The sequence below is a fragment of the Ictalurus punctatus genome, chromosome 6 (genome assembly GCF_001660625.3).
Source record: "Ictalurus punctatus breed USDA103 chromosome 6, Coco_2.0, whole genome shotgun sequence".
Taxonomy (NCBI): domain Eukaryota; kingdom Metazoa; phylum Chordata; class Actinopteri; order Siluriformes; family Ictaluridae; genus Ictalurus; species Ictalurus punctatus.
Window position 1 is genome coordinate 4,883,733 of NC_030421.2, and position 27,934 is coordinate 4,911,666.

The 27,934-nt window shown below is 42.0% G+C and overlaps 1 protein-coding gene across 2 annotated transcripts; it reads right to left on the bottom strand.

Annotated features, from left to right (window-relative positions):
- Nucleotides 1–278: 278 nt before the first annotated feature.
- Nucleotides 279–27,619, bottom strand: nab1b (NGFI-A binding protein 1b (EGR1 binding protein 1)). 2 transcript variants are annotated; one of them, XM_017469428.3, is made up of 8 exons: nt 27,124–27,619; nt 19,057–19,800; nt 18,180–18,313; nt 15,660–15,711; nt 11,432–11,554; nt 10,408–10,588; nt 5,886–6,026; nt 279–5,082 (listed from the first exon to the last, which is right to left on the bottom strand). In XM_017469428.3, the coding sequence occupies exons 2-8, from the start codon at nt 19,795–19,797 to the stop codon at nt 4,994–4,996; spliced, it is 1,461 nt and encodes a 486-aa protein (XP_017324917.1). In that variant the 5' UTR covers nt 19,798–19,800; nt 27,124–27,619; the 3' UTR covers nt 279–4,993. The 2 variants fall into 2 exon arrangements, with proteins under 2 accessions (XP_017324917.1, XP_017324918.1); XM_017469429.3 differs by having other exon boundaries at nt 4,608–5,082; nt 11,432–11,551; nt 27,124–27,615.
- Nucleotides 27,620–27,934: the final 315 nt, after the last annotated feature.

The following is a 27,934-nucleotide window of genomic DNA, read 5'->3' on the forward strand; positions in this document are numbered from 1 at the left end:
TATATATATATATATATATATATACATACATACATACATACATACACATACACACACACACACGATGTCCAAAAGTCTCCATAAATGTGTTGGAAGATTTTCCATACTTGGTTTATATCATTTCAGATAGTCTTTAAGGATGCCTTAGTTCATTTCCCATGTGGATGGAGACTTATGGGACGCCTTACAGTATATACTTCACCATCATCCTCATGTTAGGACTGCTTGAACTGAATTCATGTTTAAAGTGAAGAAAACAGAAGCACAACAGTCAGATCTCAAAAAAATAGAGTTTAATGTTCGTGTGCTGTATAACAAATTAAATATATTAGTGTTTACAAAACAAGAGGTGCATGACTACTGCATATCCTAATCATGAATCATGAACTCGATGACGACGATGACGAGAACAAAGCGTCTCTACCGATTTATTTCTTTTTTTTTTTCTATCTAAAAACACACAAAAACGTTTCATCCCACAGTCTTGAACGCACATTCTTTCCATTTTTTTTTCTATTCTACAAAGCACGAGCAGAGACGACACAGATCCTTGTCTTTAAAGGACAGAAAGCAGAAAAGGGGACAAAAGTAGGAGTTTAGATAAGTTCTGACCTCTAGGGAAACGGTTTAGCTGCATGTGTATCGGCGTTACCGATACACTAATCAGATCAAAAAGTGTGTATAAGTGTGTGTGTTTCTTTTCTCTTTTTACATTTTCACCATACAATGGAAAGGTCTCATACTGAATGCACATACATACATACAATCTCCATGCTGATCACTTTCCATGCATCAGAGGGGGAAAAACATCTCACACACACACTCACACACTCACACACTCACTCATAAGAATGAATGAAAGAAGCTACCAGGCTCAGATAGCTGATAATAAAGATTAAACGCCGAGCCCGAATGCACGTGTAAAAGAAATAAATAAATAAAAATATACACTGATCCTGTATCAGGCATAATGATACTCTTTCAGGAAAAAAAAGGGTACTAACTGTACCTTTTCATGTCGATGTGACGGTACCGTTAAGCATATGACTTTTATAGGTAGCGTACGTACGCTAAAAAAAAAACATCATGCGTGATCTCGCAGCTTCGATGAGCTTTGAGAGCGGGTACACTTCAGACATATCCACGGAGAAGACGAGTACTAAAGGTACCACCCCAGTCACGAGAAATGGTACTTAGTTTAGTACCCTACTATAACCTCGATCCGCTGTGTTAAAAACTAAGGCAAAACGAGTGTAAGCCACCGCAGTGAGATTAAAAACACAGAAATACACAAACGTCCAGATCAGGGGTGCCAAAACAAACAAACACACACGGAATTTATCTGTAATCATTTATACGAAATGTACACAATTTCTGAACGCACAAACAGATCACCACCTAGATACAGGATATCTGCGTAAGTATTCACCCCCCCCCCTTCTATGTTATGTAGAACATCTGGGTCTGAAATGGACATCCCATAATATAAAATTCAGCTATAGGGAGGAACAAGACGAGGATTCGGATCCATGGGCCGTTTGGAATGAATGGATTCGTTCGTAACGCAGATGAAAATTCGACATCGTTATCATTTGTGAATTAGATTCATACGTACTGCAGATTCGGAACAGCGCTGGTCAAGTATCGATAACGCCCCCTAGTGGAATATCAGAGCTCCTTCTTTGAGCACAATTACAATCGGCATTTCGATTTTAAACTTGATGGAGGCGATTAGATATGTTTGACACCCCTGATCTACATCATTCAAAACCTGGACCTGGATGACTGAATTGGATGAGTCGAGTGCAAAAGTTTGTGCCCCCGTGGTTTTTCAGCGTAAAAAAATCCGTCCATTTTCCTACACAGGGTCACGGAGAGCCTGGAGCCTATCCCAGGGGACTTGAGGGAACGAGGTGGGGTGCCAACCAATCACAGGGCACAATCACACACACTACGGATAATGTAGAGATTATGTACAGAATGTACAGCACATGTCTTTGGACCAGGGGAGGAAACCGGAGTACCTGGAGGAAACCCTCAAGGCAACGGGGATAACATGATAGGAAACTCCACACGCACAGGGCAGAGATGGGATTCGAACCCCCCAACCCTGGAGGTGTCTTCTTTTTCTCAACTGTTTTATTTGTACATGTTGTAGTATTTTTCAAATATATATATCATAATCATGTCAGTCGAGAAGATTTTTCACTTTGATCCAACACTCTTGACGAAAAATAAAAGGGTACCAAACAGAACCTTTTGCTGTCACTCAGCTACCTGTATTTTTCAGTACCTCATTTGATGCATCTTTAAAACTAAACTTAAGATGGACAACGCATAAATTTCACATAATTAGCCTTTTTAGAGTAAGGCTTTAGTAGAAGATCCATACTACATGTGAAAAAGGAAAGGGTACTACACCAAGGATCAAGGAACAGTACCGTTCAGTACTCTTTTTTTTGTTTCTCTAGAGTGTGGAGCAAACAAAAAACATGAATCAAAATCGAAACCCGACCCGAAGCAGAGTTTCGCTAGAAGCACAAACATCACTGATAAAATGGAAGAGCGAGAACGAAGATGCTGTGAAACCTAGAACACAAGGGTGCACAAGCTTTGCACTCACTCGCTCGCTCATAACCATAACCTCTCATCCACATACTCCAAAAAAAAAAAACAACCCAAAACAAACACAAACGAAGAACAATTTAAAAAATGGCACTTAAATGATGAAAATTTTGCATAAAGTCTAAAATCATATAAAAATAAACAGAGTACAGATCATTTCTCCTGGACATGAGGATCAGTCGGTTATTCGCACAGAGGTATTCATTAAGAACTCACACACACACACACACACACACGCACGCACACACACGCACACAACTGTGGGAAACCTGATTGTTTGTTGGGAAACCTACAGCACGAGCTGGGAAGGATGTTACGAGGAAAAAAATGATGGAAAAGATGACAGTTGTATAAAAAAGTCCAACACTAGTGCATATAAGTTACATTAGTACACCAGCTGTATCTAAGACTATTTCTAACACAATTACACCACAGACTGTACAGTAAACCACACACACACTCTCTCACACAGCTAGTCGGTATTGCTCTACTACTTACTACACACTTGGTATTTTACGCTTTACACTAGATTACGTACACAGTGACGCTCTTTTCGACGTTCTTTAGCTTTTTCGCTAACAAGCTCCAGATCACGTTCAAAATTTCACTATACACTGAACCTGAAGAGCAGGACTCTTTCATTTTAATCAGTACCTGATATCAGAGGTGTGTGTGTGTGTGTGTGAGACTGTTGTCGTTTAACTCCTGCTCTTGTTTTACATACATTTTCATACTTCTTCTTCTTCTTATTATTATTATTATTATTATTATTATTATGACGCCATTATATTAGATTAGATCTAACATTTTTGTTATTTGTTCCAAACGCATTCGGTTCTATTTCCCAAAAATATTAATAAAGTCTTTTTATTTTTTCATCTATTTTTTTTAACCCACCCTGAGCGAGATAAAGCATTTGTACTTCCTGCGATGGCATAAACGTGGCACACGGTGACCCTACGTTCACATTAGCGAGCGACGACGTGACACCAGAGAGTTCATTCTTTTAATGTCAATCGGAATAGAAAGGACCGTCTCGAGTCTCGAGCGATTCCTCGGACCAAATCAAGACCCGAGAACTTGGAGAGTTCCTAACGCTAATGCAGTTGTGCTCATAAGTTTACACACCCCTTGCAGAATCTGCAAAATATTCATGTGTTAAAAAATATATAATAATAATAATAATAATAAGCAGAATCATTAAAATTGCATTTCTTTTTTGGTCCCGCCCTGAATAATTATTTCACATAACAGATGTTTACATATAGTCAACAAGACACAATAATAACCGAATTTACCGTATGTAAACTTCAAAGCTCCAAAAAATTTGGTTATTATTCTGTCTTGTGGACTACATGTAAACATCTGTTGTGTGAGAAATTGCTTCTTCGGGGCGGCACTACGCTAACCTAGCGAATTGAAGGCATGCTAGCGAGTAACAGTGACACGCGTTCGTACATATGCAAACTAGGTGTGGCGGGAAGACGTAGAACTGTGCTTCCCGTCATACACAACCTCGCATTAAATCTGTATAGAGACATTACCAAGGGAAAATAGCTAGCACAATTAGCTATTTAGCTAGTATGATGCCAAGAATGTAACATTTTACAGTTTAACTAGCTATGTGTTTAAACAGCTAGCCTTACTGAGATATATATATATATATATATATATATATATATATATATATATATATATATATATATATATATATATCGAGCAAGACAACAAGCTTCTGCTAGCGTGAATGTACGGTTAACGAAAGCGGTCTTTCTTGGTCTCACGAGTTTCATTACTGACAGCGTGCTCTTCTATCCGTTTCGGTCACTAAATACACACCTCTAGCAGATAGTTCTCGAAAAGAACGATGATGTTTGTGCTTATCTTTGATGTCTGGAACAATCAGCTTGTGAAACAACATGCATTCATAGATATATATATACACACACACACACACACACACACACACACACACACACACACACACGACACAAACTGTATTTAAATAACATCAACATTTTCCACGTATCAACAAATGTATGTACAACCAGCGGACGTTACGGTCCACGCCTAATCACAGAGAGAGAGAGAGAGAGCGAGAACGAGAGAGAGAGGAGGTGGGGTTTTTGCGTGTACACTCACTGACAACACAAAATTCTGCTAATCTATCCAGGGAAGAAAATAAGGGCTCTAGGTGCTTTGGCAAAAAAAAAGAAACTGAAGAATAAAGGAAATCTGAGGCAACGTTGGTTATTAAGGCTCTACTGTAGTTGTGCTCCTTTAGTATTCACGGACAGACGACAGTTCATCATCCTCACGGAGTCGAAATAAAAATACAAATAAAAATAAAAAACAGAGGTGTGGTCTGCTATCTGGAGTCCTCAGGTTCACATTTGATGGTCTTCTTATCGGAGAGGTTGAGAGCACGGGGACTCGCCTCGCCTCCGTTGCCGTTCTCTACGGGACACAAGACCCGAGAAAACAGTTACAGATCTTCTCGAGAAAACAACACAAAACACAGAGTAGCAAAAAGACATGAATGTTTAGCGAGAGCATGAATAAATTAGCAAAAAGCTAAACTGAAGTTGATGAGTGTAACGCAGAGGACACGTTCATATCGAACGCACAACAATTATTAATTGTTAATAAGTGAGGGAAAGCTAATCAGCTAATCTGGTGAGCAAAAGCTAATCTAGAAAGAGGACGCTAACTAGCGAATGAAGTGAGTGACTACTGAGTGAAAGCTAACCTAGCAAGTAAAGGCTAATTAGCGAGTGAAAGCTAATCTAGTGAGCAAAATCTATTAAGTGAAAGCTACCTTATCAAATGAAATATAATTAGCAAGGGAATGCTAACATAGCAACTGAAAGCTAATAATTGAGCGAATTCGTACTAGCTAATGATGGGTAAAGTGGTAAGCAAAAAACCTAGAAAGGGGCAGCTAACTAGCAAATGGAAGGCAATTAGCGAATGAAAGCTAAACTATTGACAGGAAGCTAATCTCTCTTGGTTCCTGGAGTGAAACGGAAGGCGGAGTCACAAATAGATGGCTGTAAGTCAAGCACGCTCATTATAATACTAGGCCACACCCACACTGTATCAAACTTTGTGTTATTTTTTAATCATTCAAAACTTTTACAACGTTTTTTTTTTTTTTTTTAAGTGCAGAAGTTTTTTTTTTTTTTTTTTTTTTTTTTACATGTAGGACTGCAGTTGCATGCGTGTTATGTTTCTGCACGCACGCACACACACACACACACCTGTGGCGGCCGCTGCCTTGCTTTCGACACTGGCCTGGTGATGTCTCTTCAGCTCATTGGCCAGCTGTTTTCCCAGAGGTGTGTCTCCATCTGAAGCTCCGCCCCTTTGTCCTGTTACTCGCAGATTCAGCGGCCTCTCACCTACATTGGTGCACACACACACACACACGATTATACACGTGACATTAAAAACACTCCCCACCCAGCATTGCATTACTGTGAACACCGTCCATATCCACTGCAACAAAATCCACCTAGCAACCTAACAACAACAACAACAACGCCGACGACCAGAACCGCAAAATCCATCAAACATGAAAAACCTGAGCTGCTGATCTCCACACCGTCTCAGTGCGCCTTTTAATTTCTCTTCCAAACTGAAAAAATGACCCGAGACAGACAGATAGATAGATAGATAGAAAGGGAGAGAGACAGACAGAGACAGACAGACAGACAGACAGACAGAAAATCACATTTATATTTGGAACATGCATTACTCTATTATTATTATTATTATTATTATTGCTGCTGCTGTGGTAAATATAAGCACAAACGCACGCAAACACGCACCCAAACACACACACACACACACACACCCGGTATGATAGTGTAAGTTCGAGGTTAGAGTATTTAAAAAGCTCTTTAACGGTGATATGAGGCAGAAGTTGCACTATTAAGAGCTGCACAAAAGCTCAGTATTAAAGCTTTGTACAAAAATCTTAATGGATTAAAGTCCAGGTGCGAGTGCGAGCGCGAGCGCTATAATGAAATTTAATGAAAGAAAGAGTTAGCAGAATAACTGTAAATGATTAATAATTAATACATTTCTTTGTATTCTGACTTCACGGCTCCCGATCTCAGGTTTGTCCGTTCGGGGGAGGGGAACTCTCAAAGATTATACATAGAACCTTAAAGCAAAAGATTCCCTTTTAAAGAAGGTTCTCAGCAGAGCTAAGACGTTTCCAGGAAGTTTACAGAGTTTATAGGTGGGTTCTGGGTTCTCCGGTTTCCTCCCACTGTTCAAAAACACGCCAGTAGGTGGACTGGATATTCTAAATTGCCCCGAGGTGTGAATGAGTTTGTGTGTGTGTGTGCGTGCGTGCACGTCTCTCATCTCGCATTTTCTCCTTCTCACCCAACCCGTTCCATTCCTCTCCCTTATCTCTCACTTCCTCCCCCTCTCTCGTTCTCTCTCTATATCACCCTCCTCATTTCTCTCTCTCTCTCTCTGCACATCTCACACGCCCACTCAAAGTGCATGCTGGGATATGAGGAGGCAGAGTGCATGCTGGGATATGAGGAGGCAGAGTGCATGCTGGGATATGAGGAGGCAGGGGGAAGTGATGAAGGAGGGATTCAGTGGAATGGGGTGGAGGAGCGGTCAGTTCACACTGCGCCGGTCAGCGGGAAACTCCCTCGACAACCATCCCAAAGATCACACACATACACGGACACACTCTCTAATGCTGACCCCACACACACACACACACACACACACACACACACACACACTCTAACACTGAATCCGGAAGACGTACTCTGTAGTGCTGCCTACTGTTACTCTACATGTCTTTCAGCGAGTCGATTAAGGTGTGTACTTTATTCACAAACAATGGATTGGAGACGGAGTGATTTAAGCTGCACAAGTCCGGTTCCTCTTTAGGAACTCCTTATTTCCAAACCACTGAAGGTACCACAAGCATCTGTACAAACATCTGTATGCAAATATAAAAATCTTGGCAGCACAGAGACACTGCACCGTTCAGGAAAGAAGCACAAATGAACTTCCAGGGATAAAATGAGGTTTGCTCCGAAAGGTTCATCTGAACCACAAGACAACAATGACTTCAGGAAGGTTGGTGAAGGTTGCTGGAGGTATCAGGTACCGAGGTACGTACAAAGAGAGTCCTACATCACCGTGACCTGAAAGGAAGAAGCCGCTACTTCAAGCCAGATTGAAGTTTGCAGATGATCAGCAGCCTTCTGGAGGAGCTTCTCTGGTCGAAACCTGGACTGTTTGTCCGTAATGATCAGCGCTGTGCGTGGACGGAAAAATCCCAACTGTGAAGCACGGGGGTGGCGGCATCACGCTGTGCCATGGTGGCGTTTTGTTGGAAAAGAGAAGGTGGGGAGGAGGATTATCTAGAAATACTGAAGCGGCGCTTCAAGACGTCAGGCAGAAAGTTAAAACTGGGTCACGGCTGGATCTTCAGCAGGACAACGGTCCAAAACAGATCTCCAAAGATCTAACAAAATGGATTCAAGAGAATAAAGTGAAAGTATTGGAGTGGCATCACAAAGCCCTGAGCTGAAGATCAGAGAACATTAGTGGACTGAACTGGTCAAGTGAGCGAGGAGACCCACAGACCTGACCGAGTTACAGCAGTTCTGTCAGGAGGAAGCAGAGACAATTCTGTGGAGCTGTGGAAAAGTGAGTCTGAATGGATTTAAACAAGGTGTATGTACTTTTGTATGTATGTATGTATGTATGTATTCTTCTTCTTATTATTATTATTATTATTATTATTATTACTACATGCATTATAGTCTGGAGAAATGACTCATATTTCAGAAAAATAATGATTTAAAGTTAAAACAAAAAGCATTTATTAGTACATGATTGAACAAAAAATACTATTTTAAATATTTCAAATTAATGAAAACAAATGTATTTATTTTGTAAGAGTTATATTTGTTATATTAGCGTGTTTGTTTTGATCGTATTTTCCTCTCAACCTGATCATTTCCTGTTTCCCTCCCTCTAGCTATACTCATGCGTTATTGCCTTTCTATTATAATAAAATGCACATTTTGCTGCAGCATTACTCATTCTCGTGAAGGGTGCCAATATATAAGGAGTTATAGATAAGCGTTCCTAATAAACTGGCAGCTACACCAGTTTTTTTTTTTCTTTCTTTTTTTCAGATGTTGTGAAATTCTACGTGCTGTAATTACGGATAAGTGTGAGGTACGAGATTATCAGTAGAGCACTTTTCCTCAGTGCAACCCCTGCCCCCCCTAAACATCATCATCATCATCCTCCTCCTCCTCCACCTGACTCCCACCCGTCCGCCTCCACACACAGCTGCCAGATGAGCCTCGCTGAAATGAAAGACAAAAACAGAACGAGAGAGAGAGAGAGAGAGAGAGAGAGAGAGAGCAAAAAAAGAAAAGAAGTGAAGTGCAGGTGATGCAAGCTGCCAAACCATCAACACCACCAGCGACAATAAGGACGACGCAACAACAGCTCCTTAACACATCGGCTCCGGGTGGGCGTTCCATCAGTCCTGACAGATTCCTCCAACGCTCTCGCGCTTTCCGCTGACCCTCACTTTCACTTCCTTCATTTCCAGGAAATATGCGAGGAATAAAAACCCTGTTCCTTCTACATAAAGAGCTACACTTACTAAGAGATTAGTAATAGCGGGAATTCCTGCTCTTTTCAGTGAGTCAGATCATTTGATTCACTGAGAGTCCGTTCTTTTGGCTTCCGAACGCCTCACTGCTATTGTGTAGCACTGGACAACGTATGCGATTTTTCTCTACTTATTCTTTTACTCTTAACTGTACTTAAAAGCAAAATGGAAGTTCTGTGGCTTTTAGTATGAATATCTCCGCCTTCAGGTTACCTTTAAGCTAGTGCGCTTCAAAACAATGACAAGATTCAAAACGTACAGCCTCTCCCTCTCTCTCTCCCTCCCTCTCTCTCTCTCTACCACCGATACGGATCAACAGTTTTGATGACATCATTCCGCACTTCAGCTTCTCATCAGATTTTCTGTCCAATTCCGAGTCCGAAGTGTCCCGCCCACAACGTTATAAAAATCCATGGTAGTAACCGTCAAGTACGTCTTAGCCCGGGTTGTGAGGTAAGCTAAACACTATTGGCTATTTTAAAAAGGGGGAGGAGCCACTCAATATGCCCCGCCCTGCCTTCCTGTTTCAGTGGCAATTACGCCTCGAATAACGCTGCACGTTTCAAGGTACTTCACGTCAAGAGGACTTTAAGCTTTAAGTGTCAAAGAGTAAAATACAAAAAGGTAAAAGTGGCGAGTTATTTTAGTTAGTTATCTTTTTATTTTGTTGATCAGTTACTAAAGTCGCCAACCGGAGACCAAAGCAAGCCGGTACATGTCCACTAAACGTGGTGCGAATATCCTTAACCATCCATCTTCTATACTCTTCTATGGAGTCTATCCCAGGGAGCATCGGGCACGAGGAGGGGTACACCCTGGACAGGGTGCCAGTCCATCACAGGGCACAATCACATACACATTCACACACCCATTCATACACTACGGACACTTTGGACACGCCAATCAGCCTACCATGCATGTCTTTGGACTGGGGGAGGAAACCGGAGTACCCGGAGGAAACCCCCGCAGCACGGGGAGAACATGCAAACTCCACACACACAGGGTCACGGTGGGAATCAAACCCCCGACCCTGGAGGTGTGAGGCGAACATGCTAACCTCTACGCCATGAGTAACGAGCTGAAGAAGAGGGGTGTGTGGGACTGACCGTGCTGCTCGGCGTGTTTTTCAGCGCTGCTCTGCACCCCGTTAGCGTTAGCATTGTGCGAGTCGCCGTGGTGTTTGAAGGCTCCGGGAGGCACGCGCCACTCCAGAGCCTGCAGCCGGTCCTGCGCCGCTGCATCATGCAAAATCTCCATCTGCTTAGCCAAGAGACGCTCCAGCTGAACCTGTAACACACACACACAGTATTAAGCAACGTATCTATAAAATATGTTAAATACATTTATAAATAACTGTATTCTGAACATTTGTGCGCTGATAAACTGTAATAAATCGTTCACAGCTTATTTTATTGATGTGTTTATGAAATCACACACGCACACTGCTCAAAAATAAATAAGAAGGGACACAGCTCGTGTGTTCAGCAGAGATGTTTAATTAATGAATCCACACGTGTCACCGATCATAAACACCGAGCCGTATGGAAATTTCCAGAAACAGGATCCTCGGGGAACGGCGCTCCCGCAGGCGTGCTGATTTTTCACACAGCAGATTGGCGAAACAGATTTACATTTCTTAAATTTTATTTTCTGCTCATTTACACACACACACACACACACACACACACACACACACACACACACACACACACAGTGTTCTCTGACTGATTAAAGGTGTAGTTCAGACATAAAAAAAATTAAAACAGTTTAAAAAAAAAAAAAAAAAAAAAAGAATCTTTTACTGCAAACGCAGCACTGCAAAAAAGGAATTAAAAAATGTATTCTTGAATGAGAATCGACGAGTCTTATAGTTTTGCGTGTGTAATCTTTTTGAATTAGAAAAAGTAATCTCTTTTCAATAAAATATATCTAACTTAATAAGATCCTCCAGCTAATATTAAGCAAGATTTACAGACGGCTCACGTCCGTTGCGTGCACCATGTTTTCTTCCTGACACACCCCCGACTCGGGTATTAGGAACCGGTATTTACCAGCTAATGGAAACTCCGGCGTGCTAAATAAAATGTTCACCACACACACACACACACACACACACACACACACACACACCTGGATGTTTCGAGTGAGTGTTTCCTCTCCCTTGGACCGAGCCTGAGCCAGCTGCTCTCTCAGACTCTCCTGCCGCATGTGGATCGCCTGTAGCGCCTCCTGCAGGTCAAAAAAGCCTTCCTGCTGGGAGAAAACCACAAACACAGCTCGTTCACATGGCACCGGTGCTCTGGGTTTAAAAAATAAAACCGGATTAAACTATTTGTTTTGAAATGAAACAAAAACACGCGTGATCATTAATACGGTGACGTTTTGCCGTAATTAACGTCTACGGAAGGAGTCTCCAGTGTCAGACGTAAAGCTGTACCTTTACGTTATCTTCAGGGCAGAGCAGTTTACGCATCACTTGTTTGTTTTAGAGATTAAAAAAAAAAAAAAAAAGGGAGGCTGGTGAAGGAACGATCGTTTATAGCTGTTATACTGTATACAATAAGAAAGTAACTATAAACGGATAAAAAAAAAAAAAGATGCGTTGGTCAATAAACAGAAAATTGTAATGATCGGCTGCGGAGTAAGAGGAATAAAACACTTTGAGACGCGCCGTCACGGGAAAAGAATCAACAGCGAGTGCGCGCCATCACACCGCGCCAGCGCTGACTATTTTCCTGTAAAAGCATGACACGGAGGTAGTGTGTTTAATATCGGCAGCGGTCTTAGACACGCCGCGTTTCCTGAAAGTAAAAGACATCCGAGACTTCGTACGTGACTGGGTGTTAATTCTCAGGATGATCACACACACACACACACACACACACACACACACACACAGAATGACTTGAAGAAGGTGTGATCCTGCTAAAACATGACAAGTTTTATTGCTCACTTCAAATTACTCCCGAGGTGAGGCTCCATTTGTCTAATGTTGACACTCAGGTTGTCATGGCTACCGACCACAAAGACACCTTCTCTGTGTCAGCGTGGGCTGTGTGTGTGTGTGTGTAGGGTAAAGATGCTGGGTTCGTCTCCGTCACTCATAGCTGGAGCAGTGACGCAGGCTCGGGGCGGCGGTGGGGCGGTGGGTGGTGATGATGTCACTGAGACACGCCTCGGCTTTTCGGCTTTTACTGACACGAAGAAAAAGAAACTTTTTCAGGGCTTTTTCTTTCACGCGTCAGTGCTGAGATACGCACGCAAAATCAGAACACACACACACACACACACACACACACACAGTGGTTTATCACACCTGTGCACCGAGGGTTTCACCAACCGGGGTTTCGATAAACATTTTCCCTTTTTATTTATTTATTTATTTTTTAAAGTGGTATTCAGCACTCATTTATTTACTTTTTTTTGTGGGGTTTTTTTTTTAAACCCTTTCATGCACAGTGTCCATTCATGCATAATCAATTAAAGCTTTTTTTTTTTCCTTCACTATTTTAGGAAAATATGATAATAAGATGTAAATCACCTGGAAATCACTGGAGACGTTCTCATCCCCTGATGACGCATTCCAGACTCTCTGTATAGAGTTTACCTTCAGACTTTCTGTATAGAGTTCATTCAGCTGAAAGATACACATTTAATCTAGGTGTAGTTCTGTACCATGTGCTATTTCTTTGCTAGGAATAGGAAAAGGTCGTTGATTTATTTATTTATTTGTTTAATCTGTTGTGATGGGGATCGATTCTTTGAATATTTTTACACAATGAATGGATAGTTAGTGCACGTGTATTTGTTGGTCTTGTGTATTCCAGCGCTGCAATAAGAAACTGGGACGAGAAGAGGTTAAGATAAACTAAGGTAAAAACCTCTGGAGCTCTCTCTCTCTCGGACTTCTTGCTTAAGAAAAAAAAACACAAATAATAATAAAAAAAAATGATAATCTCAGTACAGATGTGTCTGTACCCAACTTCACGGATCACCTTTTTGAAATGTTTTTGTTTGTTCATTTTTAGCCGCATTTATTTATTTACGGTGCATTACTTTTATCGTTTTATTACATTATTGTCTATATTTATTGATCATTATTTATCTTCAAATAACAATTCAACTTCTCCAGAGTATTTATTATTTACTCACTATGAATTCGATTAAAGCTTCCATGGCGTTCTGAAGCACGTCACTCATCTGTGATTTGTTTTTTGTTTTGTTTTTTAATCATTTTTTATTTATTTTTACGTTTCATCAAACAAACAAACATGTTTAAAACGATGTCACGGATATTAACGCGCACGAATTGAATTATTTCTCTTTTGAATTGTTTTAACGTGTTTTGATCATTTCAAGCTGTACTTCTCTGTTTTCGAGTGCAAAAGTTTGTGCACCCTTCAGGCAAACCACAACAAATAACTCGGTACGCTGATTTTTTCTTTTTTTTTTTACATTTTTTTTTATACATATATATTTTTTCCTTTTCAACCTTCTCCTTCTCTAAAACATCATCTTCGGACGATTTTTGCTATCAATTTTCCATCCTTAACTTTTGGATCGTTGTGTCGCGGGACGTGCCCGTACCTTTTCTTTCTTTCTAAGATGTTTGGAAGGATTCAAACCCGCCCACGCTCGAGCGCTTTGACAGAAGTGAAATCGTTTCAATCAAATCACGTATTTTATACTTCTGTCACAGCACACCGATACCAATACCGACGCCAACACACTGAGCCTGAGCTGCATTTCACATTACAGTCCCGTCTTACGTTTTTCAATCGTAGTTTTAATTCAAAAAACAATAACAAAAAAACCCATGATGGGCTTTCCAGCGTCAGTCCGTTCCCTCTCACATTACAAAGAGGAATTTTTTTCCCCACTAACAGTGCGTGACAAAACTGATACCCCTGACCTACCTAACAAAGGTGTGTGTGCGCGTGTTTGTGCGTGTGCGTGTGTGTGTGTGTGTGCGTGCATGTACAATCAGGTTCAGCCCTTTCTTCTTTTTTTTTGTCGCACTATCTGCGCAAACGCATGGGCGTGGGTGATTCCAAGAGCGCCCACGTAATGATGTCACATCTGTCTCAAGGAGCGAGGGGTAGGCGAGAGAAATGAGCTCGTTTGGACCTTGCCTGCATGTGTGTGCGCGCGTGTGTGTGTGTGTGTGTGTGGGCAGGCAGTTCATTCTCACTGGTGTGGCTGGTTGTGCGTGTGTACGTGGGGGGTAGAGTCGAGGCCAGACAGGGACAGGAGAAGGTGGTGTGTACGCATGTGAGCGTGTGTGTGAGCATAAGCTCATCAATATAAACGTCTAAAACAGACCAAAACAAAACTGGAAAATCCGTTTCAGGTGCAGGTCACAAAGCCGGGGCTGTTTCAGATTCGCTCTGGCGTCAGGCGATGACAAGGAGCACGAGTAAGTATGTAGATGAGAGGAAACCGCGCTACAAACCTTACCAGATTCTTTCAAAGACGAAAAATGCAAACACGGCCAAGAATGAATGAAAGGAAAAGCGCCTGCACAGGCCTGTCAGCATGACGCAAGCGGAGTGTTGCGTAATGCCGAGCCATCTCGGCGGGATTACACAGGATATTTCTGTAGAGGACGGGGTTCTCGGACTTCTTTCACTCTAAAAACATATCTCTTCAAAATAAATAAAGAAATAAAGAAACAAACAAATCCTCCGCAGTCTTTTTCAGAACGAAGTGGCCAACATCCAAAGAGGAACTTCTATTCCTTTTTGCTTCTATTCCTGTTTCAAATGAAAACGCAAAAACGTGTGCCTGAGAAGTGTGAGAAGATCAACGTCCACCCTAATCCTAATAATCTTGATAATCATGAAGAAAAAAGGTTTCTCAGCCTTTGATTTTAACAAATGGACAGCTGTCATGGTGCACAAAGACCTCTTCAACAGATAGAGGATTCACACACACACACACACACACACACACGCACACGCACGCAGGCAGGCGGACATGCCCGTAAGGTGTGGGGTGAAGGAGTGTACGACGTTTCTCTGCTCACTTTTCTGCTCACAAAGCGTAACCTTTCCTCCACACGGTGACACGCAAATCCCAGATTCACGTGAACTCCGCCTACACGAGTTCAAAACGCAGCTTAACACACAGCTACACAAACAAAAGCCACAGGACCCACCCAGCATCGAGTCGTGGAGAGGTTAACGCTTACACACCAGCGAGCGACTAGTACAGAAACCCGACGGGACCGGACCGTGCTCCTGGTTAATGAGACGCTCGAGAAGTGTAAGAAAGTGATTCAGTCAGAGCGACTGAGTCACTTGAAATCACACAGAAACGGAAAGCACTTTTACAGGAAGCCTGAAGAGAAAGAACTCACCTCCGTTTTAATTCTCTTCGGGGACGGTTCGTCTCGGTCTCCACATCGAGATCTGCGCAAGAAGAGAGAGAAAATATTCCTGAATATCCTCTAGTCCAGTTCATCCCCTTCTTCCACTACACACCCGCTATATTGAACTCTGGATAAATTACATTCTTATTATACTTTATTTTTAACCACATGCTATAATGTTACATTAACCTGCGTTCATGCTATCAGGTTCTCTTGTGTCACTTGTAGCTTGTCTCGACAATACAACATGCTGCGAAACGATATGATACACTACAAAATGATACAACACAGTGGTGATACGCTTTTATATGATACAACATAATACGATACATTACGATACAATAAGTTACAATACAATATGATACGTTACGATACGATGCGTTACGACATGTTACGATACGTTACGATGCGTTAAAATACAATACGGTACGATACGTTACGATAGGATACGTTATGATACGATGTGTTAAAATACAATACGTTACGTTACATTACGATACAATAAGTTACAATACAATATGATACGATGTGTTACGATACGTTACAATACGTTACGATAGGATACGTTACGATACAATGCGTTACGATACAATAAGATACGATAAGTTTTGCTACGATGTGATACGATACAATATGATATAAAGCATAACAGAACGCAAGATGATACGATGTGGGCGTGGCCTGTTCAACTTTTTCTTTTGTTCTGACTAGAAACTGTAGTAGCCGAAATGAATAACCTACAGCCTATTATAAATTTTATACACGACAACATCTGTTTAAAATGTATTTGAAATCGGCTCGGCTTCATAGTAGCTTTGTTGACGGTTTAGATCAACAAAGCCAGCTAACTGTACTAGCTACATACGCTCATCAGAGACACCGACAATCTCAGGCTACTTTAGTTAGTTATCTTACGCTTGCTCTGTTAGCGTTCACTATCTTGCTATGTTAGTGTATCTTCTCCTGCTAGCCTAGGTCTCTCCTAGCTTAGGTCTCAGGAATCACTTGAGCTAATTGTTTGGATTTATTGCTTCTGGAGTGAAATGTCCCGCACGCACGCACACAGCTCTGACTCCTGACTGAGGAATGAGTGCTAGTCACCGTGATGAGTGCAAAAGGTGCGATTGCGAGCTCTAAGACAGTGATTACGCAACAGTCGAGAGGAATTTTCCGTCCTGTGGTATGCCAGGCGTGTAGGACAGGAAGCACCTGGACACGTCTATTTCAGAGGCTTCATTAAGCTCAAATGGAGTTTAAACACTTTATTAAAGCCTAAACAGCACTTGCTCATTACAGCACACACACACACACACCGCTCAAAAATAAATAAAGTGCTGCTAACAGTGATAATGACCCAGTGCTGACATCACACCATTTAAATAAAATCAAATAAAAGTGCTAAAAGTTCAAAATGAATAAATACATAAATAAATAAAAATAAAAGCTTTTAAAAAAAACCCTCTAAAAATGAAGAAATAAATGAGGGAAAATTATACAGCTAAAGGTGAGAGAAGAGAAGAAAAGAAGAGAAAAAAGAGAAAGAAGAGAAGAGTGGAGAAGGGAAGAGAAGAGAAAAAAAAAGAAAAGAAAAAAAGAACAGAAAAGAGAAAAAAGAAAAGAGAAAAATAAGAGAGACGAAAAAAGAGACTAGAATAAAAGAGAAACAGAAAAAAATGAATAAAAGGATAGTCTCAAAATAAAGAAGAAATAAAGCTTTTAAAATGAAGAAGGTAAAAGAGGGAAAGCGACGCAGGCCACAGAAACACATTCACATCTCTGTTCACTCGCCAAAGTGAAGTAGCTACAGTCATCTAACGCTAGAGGAGATAACGAAACAGTACCATACGATATGATACAATACGATACCATATGATACTATACGATACAATACCATATGATACCATATGATTCTATACGATACAATGTGATATGATACAATACGACACCATATGATCTATATGATACGATATGATACAATACGAAATGATACAATACGATACGATACCATACGATATGATACAATGCGAAATGATACCATATGATACAATACGATACAATACGATATGATACTATACGATATGATACCATATGATACGATACTATACGATATGATACTATACGATATGATACAATACAAAATGATACCATATGATACAATACGATATGATACTATATGATATGATACTATACGATATGATACAATATGAAATGATACCATATGATACAATATGATACAATACGATATGATACTATACGATACCACATGATACAATACGATATACTATATGATATGATACTATATGATATAATACAATATGATACAATACGATACCATATGATATTATACGATACAATACGATATAATAATATTGATAATAAATAATAACATTATTATGCCACCAGCATATGCGAGCACACTAATATGTTAAAATCGATATATTTTTCAGACACATTGCTTTCAGGTAGCGAGGGTTTCTGTCTGTGAGGAAGAGGAGAGGAAGTGCGTACTTGCTGGTCCTGTATGTGTACTTGTAGGTGACCTCTCTGGAGACCTGGCGAGCGAGTCCGAATAACTCGTCCCTGCGCGTCAGTAATGCCACCTCCTTCATACACAGCTGTGCTGCCGCCTCGTTCACCGTCAGCTGCGGGGCAGATGTTACAGAGCGGTTCAGTTCACACACACGTTTACACAAACGCTACGAGACGACTGCGGCGTAATAACGAGTACGTGGGCTTGTTCAGACTTGCTGATGCGGTTTCTGACTCGGTGTGACACACTGGTATCGATAAACATAATACACAAACGCACAACGTCACGTAGAGTCAAACAGCCTCACAGATGATTCTCTTTCTTCCTTAGGACTTGGAAGTGGGCGTGGCTTAATGTTTACAGCTGGAGGTCAAACGGTTCACATACTTTCATGTTTTCTTTCATATAGAGTTAGGCTGTTCTGTTTGCTGTTCACTCGGTGTTGTGCTGTTGCAGTAAAATAATCAAGGACAGAGTAGTGTGATGAGGCAGAGATCTTACGGGACGTCCTGAAGCGTTTTATTCCTCTTACACCACCACAACTCTCTTTTTTTTTTTTTAATTAAAGAACGTAACAGTGTCATTTCTTACAAGTTACATTTACATGCTTTACCTCTGACACTGGAGACTCCTTCCATAAATGTTACATAAACGTCTCAACAATTCCATAAACGTTTTTAATCCGTTCACGTGCCCTCCACGTCCCTGTGGATGAGCTGTTGCTATAGAAGCGGTAAGGTATTAATATAAACCTGCGCTCCTGTCAGAGCGGCTGTTCTAGAAAACTGATCAACACCTTCTGACCAATCGGAATCCAGAACTCGACAGCGCCATGGTGTAAAGCGTAAGACCAACCTCGTGGAGTGTGAGGTGTTTGCCGTCCTTCCTCTTGGAGTCGAAGCGTCCGTAGATGGCGCTGTATTTGCGGATCTCTTCCTCTCGGCGTGGGTCGTCATCACTCATGTCGAAGATGTGGCCGATCATCTTGGCTAGCTTCTTGTTGGCTTTGAGCTGCTCTCTCAGCTCAGCCGAGTCGCTTTTGGGCAATGCCCGTGCCATCCTGTCTACACACTCGCTGACAGCCTGGACGGCGGCGACATCCAGGGCTTCGAGGGTGTCGCGTGGGAGTGGGGACGACGGCGAGCCGAGCTCGGCCGGTGAGAGACTTCGCTCGGCCCAGAAACGCGGCTCGTTGCCGCTCTGCAGAGGCGAGGCGGTGGCCGAGGAGCTCCCACTTCCCGCTTCGGTTTTTGGCGGGTCTGTTTTGGGGACTTTGACTGGCAGTACCGGGCCGTCGGGAAGTTTATATACAGGGATGCTGCAGACAGGAAGTGATGCCAGCGGCTGGTTAAACAGCGCCGGGTTGGTGACCCAGTCACGCAGAGCTTTCTGGAGGCGTCGCACGTGCAGCGGCTTGCTGGCCATCCCTACCAGCGCCATGATCTCCAGGAACTCATCCTCAGCGGCCTCGCACAGCTGCTGCACGTCGTCGCCGCCCTGCTGGATGAACGCGTCGTAGTAGCACAGCAGGTTGGCCCGCTGCAGGATGCGGTAGAGCTGCAACTCGCCGAGAGTCCTGGGCAAAGTCGCCGCCATGACCTGAACCGAGAGACAGAAAAACACGAAAACAAGGTGAGGAGGCGGCAAGCAACAGAGTGGAACACAACGGAGGGAAAGACAGATAGAAACACAGATAAGTGTGAAGTCACCCATACTATAAGTCATCCTGTCAGCTGACATTTCACACACGAATCTGATCTCACGCTGGGTGGACAGGGGTCAAAGTGTACAAGAATAACACAATACAAACATCTGATCATGTTTTCCTTTCCTTTTGTAGACTCCTGATGTCTCCCATGCGCGACTCATGAATGGAATTAAAATATGACTAATGGACATGAGGTTTTTCCAAAACCAGGAATTCCCAAACTAGAGGTCATTTGAGTTGCAAACGGGGTCGTGAGAGAAATTCCCAGTCGCCACTTCAGTTTTTTCATTTTATTTGACAAATACAGACTACAAACAGCGCTCGAACTATGAAGAAAGATTTTGTGTGCTACTATTGTGAAATGTTACAAGGACTCTTACTAGGCTCTCTTTTTTTTTTTTTTGCTTCGCTGTTGTGACACACCGCACTAGCGTAGGAGTTCAGAGTTCAGCAATAAGCATGGAGAAATTTCCCCGAATTCGCCGACCTTTCCTACTTCCTCTGCAGCATCGAGCGGCAGAAAACCCGCACGAAGACATACACAAACGTTTCTTGAACGTGGATCCACAAGCGTGACGGTAAACTAAGGCTGGGCGACAGGACAAGAATATCACATCACAATATTGACAATGTTTCTACGGTACACGGTGCGTATCACGAAAGATCATTTACTTACCAAACTGTCTGCAAAAACGCTAGTAAAATAAACACACACAAAACACCTGTTGAACTGGGTTTAACGATACTTTTCAGTAAATTACCTCAAATCAAAAGGCGTCCATTCAGTACTATTTAATGTGTAATTATTAAAAACATTTTTTTAAAAATACATCGCCATACCAATGATATCGCAGAGGAAAATGTATCGCGCAGTCATTTATCACGGTATCAATATTATATCGATATATTGCCCAGCCCTACGGTAAACTACAACGAGGTGCCAATCCGAGTGTACCGATACGCATCTCTGTGAAGGTTTGTCAGTCATGTGACATGTATGTTACTGATCGCTCATAATGGTGTGTGTGTGTGTGTGGGGGGGGGGGGGGGGGTAATTTATTAGCAGACCTAAGTATTGTCAAATATATCATATATGATATGATATTTTGCTATCCATATTTCGCTTTATACGTGTACGAGACGAGAACGCAGCTGGACTTGAACAGCAAAGGATGGCAGAAATGTGTGTGTGTGTGTGTGTGTGTGTGTGTGTGTTTGGATGAGAGGCGAGTGTGAGAACGCCTTTCAGGCTCCTGAGCTGCTGGGAGAGTCGCATACCACACTCCACCTCTGCAGCAGGCGTAGGAGGAACTCTTCATCACAGCAGCACAGGCCGTGTTTGTTCCTGCTCTCCGCCGTTCAGGCCCCGCTGCCTTCCCAGAATCCCCCTCTCTCCGAGGTGTGGGCGTGGAGCGATACGTGCATGAATCCAGAGGTCACGCCGTTCAATTTCAAATTTGATGTCTCACACTTAGGTATTATGGGCTCACAGTTCTGAAAGGTCTCAGGTCTGATTCCGATGACAGTTTTGCTCATCTGCAGGTGTGTTTTGACTGGCGTTAATGTTAAAAGCGTCCCTGAAGGTCACTGAGATGATATACTTCCCGATGCGTCATCCACAGTTAGGCTGAGAAACGGTAGTTCTGCAGTAAAACCTGTACAAACTCATTCGCCGTTACGACTTTAGTGCTAAAAGTCGTGTCAGTATTTACGTGGGCCGGGTTTATTCCAACTATTTGTACACATTTCAAACTTGAAGTAGTCTCGTTCGATTGGCTGATAATTTAGCTCATTTTAAGCATTTATTTCTAAAACTACAGGCTTGAAATGAGTAATGATGTCCAGAAATAGGTTTAATGACCTTACATTTGGTTTACTGGTTTGTCTTATTATCAGAAATACTAGATAAACTTTGCTATGCTATATTCAAGATATTTTCACTGAGACACGCCTCCGTTTTGTTCAAACTCCGCCCCCTTGTGCGCAACTCTAATGTAATTTCTGAAAGGCTTCAGCTACGTCTGTGACAGTGATTTCGGTATTAAATCATTACTCGCGTAACTGTACCCTGAATACGACTTTATGGATTTAACAATCAATATTAAACGTTTACTAAAAGAACACATTACAAAATTTTTTTTTACATTTTTATGAGAAACCTGATTTTAATGTCCAGTGCAGTGTAAGTGCATGCGAGTATGAATAGAGTCATTCAGTGTTATAAAAGTACAGATTATACCGGCAAATTAAGTGCTATTTAAGTGTAAAGGTTAAAGGTGATGGACTTTATTTCCACACGTTAAACAGGAGGAAAGGACACCAAGACTGTGATCTCATTCGCCCCACAGAGTAAACACCACAAAACATGGTGCTGTGTGAAATCTGTGATTATGCCCATAAGACCAGCGCGTGGTTCTGACGATGTATGTATACCATAAAACATTCACTCCATTGTTCCAGTGTAGGAAAGTTGAATAAAATGACATAAGAACTCAATAAGAAGACTTTCTGTCATATCAGACTAATCACGTCTCACCTTTAATGTTATATTTGAACACTGAACGTTTCAGCACTGATATGGTTTGATTCAGCACTGACAAGAATCGATTCAGCACTGTTAGGATTCAGTTCATCACTGATATGAATCAATTCAGCACTGTTAAGTTTGAATTCAGAACTCATACGAATCAATCCAGCAATGATGCGGTTTGATTCGGCACTAATCGAAATGATTCAGCACGGTTACGTTTCGATTCAGCACCGTTACGGTTTGATTCAGAACTGATACGAATCAATTCAACACCGTCGCTTTTCAATTCAACAACGGTACGGTTTGATTCGGCACTGATCAAAACGATTCAGCACTGTTGCGTTTCGATTCAGAACTCATACGAATCAATTCAGCAATGATGCGGTTTGATTGGGCACCAATTAAAACAATTCAGCACTGTTACGTTTCGATTCAGCACTAATATACTTTAGTTCAACACTGATATGATTCGGTTCAGCATTGTTGTGATTCAATTCAGTACTGTTGCGATTCAGTTAAGCACTTATATACATTAAATAAAGTAACAAACGAGGGTTTTTAACGCAACACTCCTAAATTGCTGGGAAATTGATAGTAAGCCTACATATAGTAAATATATCATGTATAGTAGGATCATGAGCTGATATTTTTGTTCATTTCCCCCAGCCCTAATACCTAGATTATATCATTCACTTAACCCACCCACTCCAACAGCTTTGCTGTAACAGCAGAAGAAAACAGACTTTCAATGACAGTGGGTCATCATGCATATCCAGGACAGAGTTAAAGTGAACACACACACACAAGCAAAAAGAGCCGAGCTGCTACCTCTCCAATGGAGGATGGAGGCCGAGTCCCAGAGAGCACAGAACCTTGTTGAAACCAATTTAGCATGAGCATGGATGGGCTCTTCAGTCTCTCTCTCTCTCTCTCTCTCTCTCTCTCTCTCTCTCTCTCTCTCTCTCTCTCTCTGAGGCCACGGATTCACAACACGGCCGGGTGAAAGCACTCTCTCCGCCTGCACTCATATCGCCTAACAGCAGACCTTCATCAATGAGCATGAATTACGTACTCGGTATGAGCGATGAGCCAGCGATCACACAGCGGCTTCTTCTGAGGACAAGCTCAGAGACTGTTCACTACACGTAAAAATATTCTGTCAGATATATCTGAAACATGTACAGCAAGGAGAAGAGTATGTGATGCTTTTTGTGCTGCTGAAGGATAAAGGAAAAGGATCCAACCATAAAAAAATGCTAATCCTTTCCTCACTAGGCAAAAAGTTTGAGTTGAGTGGTTTCTTTCAGTGGCACTTTGAAGTAACATCAGCAAACGGTTAAATAAAGCTAAATAATATTTTGCATAAAATTGTAACATTTAAAAACAACTTCCCAACAGACTGAAGGACGGACCGAAGGACGGACCGACTGACTGAGGGACGGACTGAGGGACGGACTGAGGGACGGACTGAGGGGTTGAAGGACTGACTGAGGGAGTGAAGGACTGACTGAAGGAGTGAAGGAGTGACTGAAGGAGTGAAGGACTGACTGAAGGAGTGAAGGACTGACTGAAGGAGTGAAGGAGTGACTGAAGGAGTGAAGGAGTGACTGAAGGAGTGAAGGAGTGACTGAAGGAGTGACTGAGTGACTGAAGGACTGACTGAAGGACTGACTGAAGGACTGACTGAAGGACTGACTGAAGGAGTGAAGGAGTGACTGAAGGAGTGAAGGACTGACTGAAGGAGTGAAGGAGTGACTGAAGGAGTGACTGAAGGAGTGACGGAAGGAGTGACTGAAGGAGTGAAGGAGTGACTGAAGGACTGACTGAAGGAGTGACTGAAGGACTGACTGAAGGAGTGACTGAAGGACTGACTGAAGGAGTGACTGAAGGAGTGACTGAAGGAGTGACTGAAGGAGTGACTGAAGGAGTGAAGGAGTGACTGAAGGAGTGAAGGAGTGACTGAAGGAGTGAAGGAGTGACTGAAGGACTGAAGGAGTGACTGAAGGAGTGACTGAAGGAGTGAAGGAGTGACTGAAGGAGTGACTGAAGGAGTGACTGAAGGAGTGAAGGAGTGACTGAAGGAGTGAAGGAGTGACTGAAGGAGTGACTGAAGGAGTGACTGAAGGAGTGAAGGACTGACTGAAGGAGTGACTGAAGGACTGAAGGAGTGACTGAAGGAGTGACAGAAGGAGTGACAGAAGGAGTGACAGAAGGAGTGACAGAAGGACTGACTGAAGGAGTGACTGAAGGAGTGACTGAAGGAGTGACTGAAGGAGTGACTGAAGGAGTGACAGAAGGAGTGACTGAAGGAGTGACTGAAGGAGTGACTGAAGGAGTGACAGAAGGAGTGACAGAAGGAGTGAAGGAGTGACAGAAGGAGTGACAGAAGGACTGACTGAAGGAGTGACAGACTGAAGGAATGAAGGACTGACTGCGATCATATCCCTGAATAAATGTATAAATATATCAACTTGAATCACTGTCTCTACCTGAAAGTACAGGTCATTTTATTAGGAAAGAAACAGAGGAACTTCAAGAAGTAAGTGAGGAGGATTACAGAGCCTGTACGTGCCCTACACTCAAGGTGTGTGTGAGGGGGTATCAAATTCAAATCAGAGCTCACCACAGAGAAGTCACAAATTTCCAATTACATCACAAAAAAAAACTCACATCACCATCATCACCACCACCACTAACACCATCATCATCATCATCATCATCATCACCATCCAACTAATAACACAAAGGCACACCACTGTGGGAATTTTCATTCTTCATATTATTCACCTCTTTCCGAAAGAGCAACAAAACACACAACAACAACAGCAACAACAAAACAATACAGTGTTAGTGATAGAGTGTTAGCGAACAGACCATAGAAGCAATGAAGATATAACTCAAAGACGCTCGGACGGCTTTAAGCATATTAAATGTCACAGACAGGTTCGGACATGTCGCCTACAACTACCAGACCTACACTCTCTCACTCTCTCTCACTCTCTCTCTGCATGTATGGCGCTAGTAAGACCTTCACTCAGACTGTGTGTCACATGACCTGGCTGTAGTTATCTCTGTTAATTTAAGTCAGACTTGTCACAAAACATCATGGCGCAGATGCATACATACACACACACACACACACACACACACACTCATTTTATATATATATATATATATATATATATATATATATATATATATATATATATATATATATATATATATATACACATACACACTACACACACATATACACACACATTTATTGTTTATTATTAGAATCTATTAGTGTTTAGTTTTTGGTGTGTAGTGCTTAGTGCATCCCCTCTGACTCACTCTATAGTAAAAATAGAAAGACATTGAGGCTTCACATGAAAGCTGTTTTGGTTTCACGGCGCTTAAAAACGAAAGAAACAAACAAAAATAAGGAAACTGTTTTCCTTATGAAAAATATGTAAACTGTTGTTTACATTAAAGATATGAAACGCTACGGACATTCAGTCGATCGATATCAGTCATTGTTTTGATGTTAAAAATGTTGCCTTTCGACAACCGCGTACAATGAATAAACATTTCAAATGAACATTATACAGTACGTGTGTGTGTCTTCTCTAAGTCAAAAAATAAACAAATAGATAAACACAGGGATCTAGAGAAGCTCTTCAGGATCTGTGTAGAACTACACAGCTACAGCTTCCAAGACCTTTAGAAACCTGAGAACCCTTAACTAGCCAAAGAACACCTAAGAAACAATTTGACTTTCCTAAAAGAGACCCGTCATTTTACGTTTCTCACAGAAAATGATTTTTACATGCTGAAAACGTCACCTGTGCTCGAATCCGTAAAGGTTTAAAGCAAGCGCAATATGTGCATCTTCTCTAAAGAAAGACTTCTAGGGATCTAGAGAAGAGCTCCAGGATCCGTATCCATGTCGAACTCTGTTAGGAAGCTAAGAACCTGTATCCAAATATCCCCAGACAAACTGTTTATGATGTGGGAGATATCTTCTCCAAACAAACAAACAAACAAACAAACAAACAAACAAACAGTGGAAGCCTTAAAGGGTTCTGTAGATGGAGAATCGTTCGAAATCCAACTTCCGAATCCTTAAGTATCCAAAGAACCACGAGAAACCATTCGGAGAAGACAACAAACGTCTTTTTTTTTACGTTAATTAGGTCAATATTTATCAAAAATAAAAAGGTTGAAAATGATGAACTTTGTAAACATTTCAAATAAACACAATATGTAGGCTACATCTTCACTAAACAAACAAACAAACAAACAAACATTACTGTAAGCCTTATGGGGTTCCCCACTGAACGTCCATGCAGGATGCTTAGAACCCCCACTCCTGAGAAACCTTTGCTTGTTCTAAAAGTGTAGTTTGGTGTGATTTTACCTTAATTACCCTAATATTACCCCAGAAAATGCTGAACATGTTGATAATGTTGATTCCAACAGCAGAACATATTCATAAACATTAAACACACACACGCACACACACACAATGTTCTCGTTGCTGTTATTTGATCTCTGATGAAGTGTTTATTAAGTGTGTAAAAGTTTTTGCACCCTCACCTGAACACTTAATTGCACCCTTGCATACTAGGACACTAAGGCTATTAGGGTGTGTGTGTGCGCGTGCGCGCGCGCGAGAAGAACAAGACAGAACTGATCTTACCTTCTTGACTTCTTTTTGGTCTCTTCCCGAATTCCCTCCGAAAATCTCTCCTTCGCGGGAATTTATATATATATATATGTATATATATATATATCGAATTATTTATGCACGATTTTACTGAGAATAAAACTAAAAGTTAAGAGAAAAGAAAGAAGAGAGAGAAACAGCCTGAGAAATAGTCGGGTCACTGGGGTGAAGCGTCGCGCGACATCAGATCGATATGAAATAAAGAGAGAGAGAGAGAGCGCACGCGTATCCGCGTGCAGGTAGTTCCGCTCTTCCGTTTACCGAATATTGGTGTGCGTGCGCGTGTGTGCACGATTAAAAAATAACAAACAGACAAAGAGAGAGAGAGAGACGAACTAGTCAGGCTTCCGCCTTTCTTTTTTCTTTCAGCTCACTCCCCTACTGCCAGAGTTGGGATATTCCGCGCTGCTACAATCGCGCGCTCGCACTCCCACGCGCGGCCCGCCCACGCAGCAATGTGCGTCACGCGGGCGCGTGGGAGGACTGCTCTGCTGTGCACCGCATCAACACACACACATACACAGAGAGAGAGAGAGAGAGAGAGAGAGAGAGCGTCACCGGGAGCGCCCGAGCTCGATTTCGGGCGCGCGCACACACGATGCCCGCGTGCACGCGCTCCCTCCCCACAACCACCTTCATTCTCACTGACCTCTAGGAGTTTTAAATAAGATGGCTGTTGGTGTATTTGATGCATTTGTATCCACGTGCGTGTGCGTTTGTGTGTGTGTGCGCGCGCAATGGCAGTAGCAGTGGCACTCCCACGCACGTGTGCTATTCTTGCCCT

Bases quoted from the DNA above. Each gene is read 5' to 3' on its own strand.
- nab1b (XM_017469428.3), bottom strand. From the start codon at position 19,797: ATGGCGGCGACTTTGCCCAGGACTCTCGGCGAGTTGCAGCTCTACCGC. The intron at 15,712-18,179 runs GTACGCACTTCC...CTTCTTGCGCAG, and splicing joins TACACATACAGGACCAGCAA to ATCTCGATGTGGAGACCGAG. The intron at 6,027-10,407 runs GTCAGTCCCACA...GCACCAATGTAG, and splicing joins AAAACACGCCGAGCAGCACG to GTGAGAGGCCGCTGAATCTG.